This window comes from Symphodus melops (assembly GCF_947650265.1).
Source record: "Symphodus melops genome assembly, chromosome: 15".
Taxonomy (NCBI): domain Eukaryota; kingdom Metazoa; phylum Chordata; class Actinopteri; order Labriformes; family Labridae; genus Symphodus; species Symphodus melops.
In genome coordinates this window covers 13359238-13366447 of record NC_136705.1, presented here as the reverse complement: position 1 = coordinate 13366447, position 7210 = coordinate 13359238, and the positions used below count along the sequence as shown (strand labels likewise).

The window sequence follows — 7210 nt, the reverse complement described above, 5'->3', positions numbered from 1 at the left end:
TAATTTAAGATCCAACAACTTTTATTCTGAAGCTTTCAATCATATCTTGTGGCTTTCTTTGTCTAACAGTGTTTATCTTGTTTTCAATGAGGTTGCATCTTGTTTTTGTTCAGACTTTATGGGTAACATTACAACATCAACTTTCATTTTATCCGTTTTTGACCTGAATCATTTATTGTACACTTTTTTTTTTTTTTTTTGCCTTTGTTATTTTTACAGTATATTGTACATTGTGTTGGATAGTAATTTAATAGCTGATTAAAATTTGGGAGAACTACAACCCAACCACAAATACAGATTACTGCTGTAATATATTTAAATCATCCATTTGATGCCACTACTTTTTACGTTGAGCTTTTTTCTATACCTCAGTGGTTTTTGTAGTTTTAATTAATCTCTTTCAACAGATACTAAGTTAACACAGAGTCACCCTCAAGGGATGAATATTTCATGAAGGCATATTCACAACATAATGATGGGAAGACCTTTGCTTATTGACTTTACCCCCAGAGAAAATCAGGGCACAGACTTCAACAACAAAGGAGCGCAAAGATCAGGCTCAACACACACACAACTAAGTGACTCCTGGAGTGTGCTGTGCCTTTCATAACTTGTTATACAATGTGTAAAAGTAGAGTAACGTGTGTCCACTGAAGTGTAACATAAAATGTGTGTTTGTATTGTATGGCATGTGAAGCCATTGTGTTTCATTAGGCTATCATGTGTAAATGTACAGAAGGCAGGAACATGCAGGTATAGAATATCAGATTATGTTCATATCTGTATTATCACTACATTTCTGTGTACTCTGTACTCTCCATACTTGCTAAATAGACTGCCTCTGATTTGCAGCTTGAAGAAAATAAGCGTCGGTTGTTTTAGTTTCTAACAAACTTTCCCCAAGATATCAGATAGCTAACCACGTATCTGTCCATCACATGCTATCCTTTCTCCCTTAATTGTTACCACACCATCCCAGACCCTTTCTGAACTCCTATTAATGTCTCCACACATCAGTTTCAAACTGCAAATTCCCCTCTTCCAAAAATGAAAACATTCACATAAGAATAGACAGTTTAAACAGGTGCCATGGTAACATAATCGTCACTGCAGCAATTACTGCCTTATGCCTGACTAACAGCCATAAATCATTCTCTCTCTACAAAGAGGACGTTGTGGAGCTCCACTCCCATCCAATAATCAGAAATTGCTCCGTGTACAGCATGACGAGTGGGCGCTGAAACAGCCCATTCTTCTGTTTTGCACAGCGATATTTCGCTCTCTATGGCGACATTACAGGGATCCTTCAGCGAGCACGATATTGTGCCTGCTCGACACCTGTTAGCTTTAGCCCAGGGTTTCATCAGATAGTTGAAATAAATACTAGTCATCATCATAACCATAATCATACTCATAAAAACCAGGGCCCTTTTATGCTGTTGCCAAATTGCACAGCCATCTGATTTACAGTCGAATGGGGGTGGGGGTGGGGGGGGGACGGGGGGACAGGTAGAGCAGGGTGGAAGATGGGGAAAATTACGTGCTAAGAATGGGATAAATACTTCAATATACACACCTGCAGAAGACCACCCTTCTCACATACACATACACACACACACCTGGTTGGGATCTCACGGGCTTGTAATGGCCAGGCATGGGTTGAGGGATGAACAGTGAGGAATTCACTTGGGATGACAAAGAGGAACATTGTTCTCCCCTCACTCACATACAGCAGGTGAGTAGAGTAAGAAGAGGCCACAGGATAAATCAGCCCTCATATTAAATTAATCTCTCATGTCTCATAACAATAATGTGCTCCACACTGAGGCTATGGCACCTTCACAATGGTCTTCTTCACAGGCAGCAACTTGTTGAAAACAAAAACTTCAGTTTGTGAAATGGGCCCGTCATATCAGCACAACCTGTCAGCAGTCCTAAAATAAACACAGGCTACAAGAAATAGATGCCAAAAAGAGCAGTAAAGAAGCAGTCTGTAAACTCAGAAACGTCTTTTTTTTGGTTTGTTTTTTGAAAGGTGCATTTTAATACCTTTAAGCAGCACCCAAATTTAAGTATCATTACAAAAGTTGATTTTTTTGGGCTTGTCATGAGAGCATGTGAAAACATTGAACAACTAATAATGTAATTATTTAAACCACAAAGAAAGTTTGCAGTTTGTTCGTTTTGAAAGTTTGTTTGCAGACCAATCATAAAGGATACATGAGGAGGATTCCACATACCTCATGTTGTTGTGAGATCACAGACATAAAACAGATTATGACACTAAGGCACTGAAGTCTAGATGAGGTCTCTTTTTAACACAACATATGGAAGCTTCCAGGAGAATGCGGTAAAGTTAAAATACCCTGGTTTGAACCCAGACGGAATCATAACTATGGCTGTGATTTTACAGTTTGTTAAGCAAAAGGCACATAACATGGTTAATACCATGAACTGTCTACAGAGAAAGACTAAAAGACAGTCTTTACAGTTTCACACAAAGAACCTACTACCATCTTCTCAGAAGGTAAATGAGTACTTTAACACCTGATAATGCTGTGCTACAAAACTTTCTCAACTCTTCAACTAAATAAAGTTATTTGGATTATAACTTTATGAGAACTGTCAAATATTTTAAGTGTGCATTTATAGAAGTTTTGGCACATGCCCAGTCTTAAAAACCTAAAAAAAAAATATCCTGCATGCGTTTACTATAGATTTCTAATGGAGAGCAACACTGTGGCATTGCACTAAAACGTAACACTGACTTGGAACTGATAACTTTAAATGAAAGGCATAAAAACAAACCAGTGAATGTAAACGTGTTTATTTAAATTAAAGATGGTACAACTACAAAAAAATGTCCTTATGATTTTACTTTTTTTACACATCAGCAGCAAAAAAGATCCAGCAACCTTGTGACATTCATGTGTTCTTCACAGACATAAGCTCCACTCTGTGCAGAAAGTCAATGTCATTGGTCCAAACCAGATGATCAAATACTGAACTTTTAACACTAAAACGATATCCTCTTGGACACCATTATATAAAACACTGCTCTGGAATGAGGAGTTGTGTAAAGATTTGTGACAGTGAAATAATATCCCTTCAGTCATGACGAAGCCCCTCTATGGCTTCTGAGTGTTCTGCATCCGCAGTCGCCTCCGAGCCAGGGCTTCTTGTTTCTTCCTCTCGATCTCAGCTGCAGAGCACTTCGCTGTCATCTGGCTTGTGACAAACACTAAAGTAGGAAAAAAGACCAAAAACAAAATATGGTTTGCAAGGATTTGCATCCAATAAAACACTTGCACCGACCTGATGAGAAAAGAGGGAGATGGTAAAGTCATTGCTTTGACCTTAAACCACCAAGTTTGGAATTTGTCAGCATAAAGATGTCGCTACCATAAGTAGGACCAGCAGAGGCTCATTCTGATGTGGAACAAAAAAAAAACAACCAAACAAAAAAAAAAAAACATGTTGAGAGCAGTCTGCAATTAATTGTCAGAGGAGCTTCCAGAGGTTTGGACAGCTGACAACATTATAAATTAAAGCCATGGTGCTTTATTTACTTGCTTGCTTTGGGGGGGGATTGTTCATGTGTACAAGCACTGAACTGACTGTGATTAGAAGAACAACATGGGACATCTGTTTTATTTAAGACTTTTCACTTCAATATCCTGTCTTACAGTAAAGTGCTGAGGACAGTTGACAGAAGTAAAAAAAACTGCAAAGATGTACCGAGTACAAAAAAGGAACCCAGGATACTATTATTCTTCTCTTGATACAGGCAATCATCTGGATGACATTTTTTCAATTTTATTTTACACACTTCAATATGGCCCACGGCATGCAGATATCACAATTGAGACAGCTTACCTTTGTTGGTCAGAACGGCTGAATCAGACAGATTTCTCTTGAAGGCGGTGTGATGGGACTTAGAGTTCTGTGATGCCCCGGCTGTCACTGTGTGTGAACTGGCGTTCCCAGTCTGGAAAGTTCCAGAGGAATTCATGCAGTTACTAAATGTGCCCCGACCCATGCGGCTTCCTGGGAGGCTCTGCGACATCCCTGGTTTGTTGTTTGCGCCTTTCATTGGAAAGTCCCACCCTCGGTAGTTCACAGCATGACAGCTACTCCCTGGCAATGAGTTAGAACGAACAAATGGACATGGAGACTTTCTGTTGGCACTGGTGTTTGTGGACCAGGTTGCGTCTATGGGCAGAGGTCTGGTGTTTGTTCTCTGTCTGTCTGCACTATTGTCACATTTGTCTCGTTCACCCCTGGGCCTCACTTGCTCTGGCTGACTATTGGAGATCCTCTCCACACTGTCACATATCTGGAAGAGCAAATCATCGTCGTCCCCGTCATCCCAATGCCTGTCTGTAATGTTCCTTACAGAGTTTGCAGCAGGACACACCTTCTCATCATCATGATCAGCTGCAGGAGGGTTACAGACAGAGGTGAACTGAGCAGTGGTAGTCTTAGACTGCAGGCTGGTTTTAGGGTTGTTGTTCAGTAGCTGATCAGGATTCTGTGTTATCTCGAGCACAAATGAGTCATTCAGGAGGTCATCATTCTCCCAGTCGTCGTCAAAGTCATCCCTAAAGCCACACGATTCCTTTCCTCCAGCAGGTTGTGCAGCAAGGACGGACTTCGACGATGTCTTCAGCTCTATCTGTTTGGGTTGTGCTGAAGCTGAAGCCACAGGTTGTTTTCTCACTTCCTGTGAACAAGCCGATACTGAGGAGCCTTGGCTAAGCCGGCCGCTCACTTTCTGAGTGGAGCAGTCGAACAGAGCATGCAGCTCTGCCTCTGCCTGTTCCGATGAGGACGTACACTTAAGCTCCTTCACATTCGGAGGTTTTGAGGTCAGACCAGTTTTGTCCACGCATTTAGTGAGGTTATTGTTGTCAGTGTGAGGCTGCTCTGAAGTCTCCCTGTCTTGTTGCATGTTTTCGTCAAACTGCCGTGCCAGTTTCATGAGGTCCTCCACACTGCTCTGCCTGCAGAGACACAACAATTCACCCGGAAGAGCGTTAACAATCTAAAGACTGAAATACATGCAACTACTCAGACTTGTAGAAAAGAAGAAACCTCTGAATTTGTATATATTGTTGGCCTTTTGTTTGTCTCTTTATGTGTGTGTGTATGTGTGTGAGTGAGAGATTCGTAAAGGGATTGTGCAATAAAATCAATGGTATAGGGAAATGCAAAATCAGTGCAATAGAATGAATGAGGTTATATGGGTATATGTGCAATAGAAGGGGCGTGTGCAAAAAGGGCAAACGAAGTAGTGTGCATATTCTGTGCTGTTAGGAAGTTTATGTTACATGTATACAGACGTTTATGTTGTGCTATATGTGACATTTTCTTTTGTCCAAAGCAAATTTCTCTTAAAGGAGACAATAAAAGCAACAAACTAACTTTGCAATGAATGAAACCAAGCCTCCAAAGAAAGTGTCTGAGTCAATGTATTGATTACACACCGGGATGACCTCTTCCTCATTCTTGGCCTTGGAACGTCTGGCGTGCAAGGGACAGCACTGTCACCTATCCACTGCAGCAGAGGAGACTCGGTCCCTTTCCGTTTCACATCCTGCATGAGCAGAAAGAACAAAAACAACCCGTCCATAATATGATCTGAGAAAGTTAATCAGGTGTTAGCCTAACGTTTGTGAAGACAAATACTGACCTTTGGAGCAAGTCGGTTTACAATGTCAGATATTTCAACCACCCTGTTGTTCCTAAGCCCTGACAGACAAACACACACAAGTTAATATTCCACTGATGACATTCGAGACAAGGTAAATAACTTGACAAAAATGACCCATGTTGCAATTTCATTCTTTACAAATCAATGATAATAGGAACATTTCATTTGTTTTTGAAATGAAGTACAAAACGCATGTTGTCACTCAAATAAATAGCATTTTAGTGTGTAGGGTACCATCATATTTTACCATTAGCTGGAGTGGGAGATGTGGGATCCCAGAAAATGTCTTGCGATGGTTCCACATCACCTGGAGAGTCCCCATTATTTAAGCCGCTAAATTTGCTGTATCCTTTGCGCTGTGGACTCTGCAAATCTGTGCAAATGAAAGGACCAATGAAAACAGTTCAACTGAAAACATTCACATCTTAATGCTCTGATAAACGTGATGTCATGAAGCAACAGAGGCATTACAATGCAATCCTATTCAAAAAGCAGTACACATTTCTACACTGTCCGTGTTTAAAACCACAGTAATATTGAAGGAAGAAATGTGTGAAAGTAACAACAAAGTCTGCGCGTGTGTTGGTAAATTGTCCACCGCCCCTCCCCCAAAGTGTGCAGACAGGACTGAGTGTTTCTGATCTGTTTGTCACCCATAGGTGCTCTGCTGAGGATCGTTGTCGGATTAAATCCATTACTCACCTTGATGCCGGGGTGATGGCATTTGTGTTACTGTTTTCCTGTCTTGTGTTTTGCTATGACAAAGTTTGGAAACATTCCTCCACAGCTCGCTGAACTCAGGTGTGCTCGGAGCAGGCTCGTGCATCGTTCCATAACACAGCAGCGACGGCGCCACGTCTGCTCAACATGATAGTAAGCGAGAGCTCCAGGTCCGAGAAGCGTGACTAATGCCACCTGGTTAATGTTTAGTTCAGATTTTTCACAAACGTTTTCTTTTGTATTTCTGCCCGTATCACTTCAAGCAAGCCGCCATGTTTGGTCATGACGTCATCAAACTACGGGTGCCTTGCAGGATTTCCAGCAGGCAAAAAATGACTCCGCTTGCATGTAAAGCTGTTAAAGGTATGACATGTGAGTCTGAATGATAGTTACATCACGTCCATGTCTTAAAAAACCCCAATTGTGATGCAATTAATTATATTAAACACATCCGCCAGTTACGCTAGTTTTATATATATATATATATATGCTTTACCTTGTGTCTATATATATATATATATAGACACAAGGTAAAGCATTTTAAGTGCACAGAAACTGCCATGATTGCTTCCTTCAAAGTCAGTAAAGATGCCCCTTTGTAAATTATTTTCTGCCACCACATCAGTTTTCTCTTTGACTTTGTGCCTTATTAATACAGTGTCTGTTATTACTTGCTACCATAAGATTTTCATTTAGTTTAGTTTTCATGATGTTGACATGGCTGACGACATTTGAAAGCAAAACACTGTGTTTGGAATATCATGTGTCTGATTTTTC

General features: G+C 40.7%; 1 protein-coding gene across 1 annotated transcript; it reads right to left on the bottom strand.

The window, feature by feature from the left end:
- Positions 1–2813: 2813 nt before the first annotated feature.
- Positions 2814–6764, bottom strand: LOC306836222 (uncharacterized protein). The gene is made up of 6 exons (XM_079363210.1): positions 6416–6764; positions 5961–6086; positions 5693–5751; positions 5487–5596; positions 3877–5003; positions 2814–3241 (listed from the first exon to the last, which is right to left on the bottom strand). Exons 1-6 carry the CDS (start codon positions 6537–6539, stop codon positions 3129–3131), a joined length of 1659 nt encoding a protein of 552 aa, XP_079219336.1. The 5' UTR covers positions 6540–6764; the 3' UTR covers positions 2814–3128.
- Between the last annotated feature and the right edge of the window lie 446 nt (positions 6765–7210).

Excerpts from the sequence above, each read along its gene's own strand:
- LOC306836222 (XM_079363210.1), bottom strand. The coding sequence starts at position 6,539 with ATGCACGAGCCTGCTCCGAGCACACCTGAGTTCAGCGAGCTGTGGAGG. Across the intron at positions 6,087-6,415 it reads GCCATCACCCCGGCATCAAG|ATTTGCAGAGTCCACAGCGC; the intron begins GTGAGTAATGGA and ends TCATTTGCACAG. Across the intron at positions 5,752-5,960 it reads ATCTCCCACTCCAGCTAATG|GGCTTAGGAACAACAGGGTG; the intron begins GTAAAATATGAT and ends TTTGTCTGTCAG.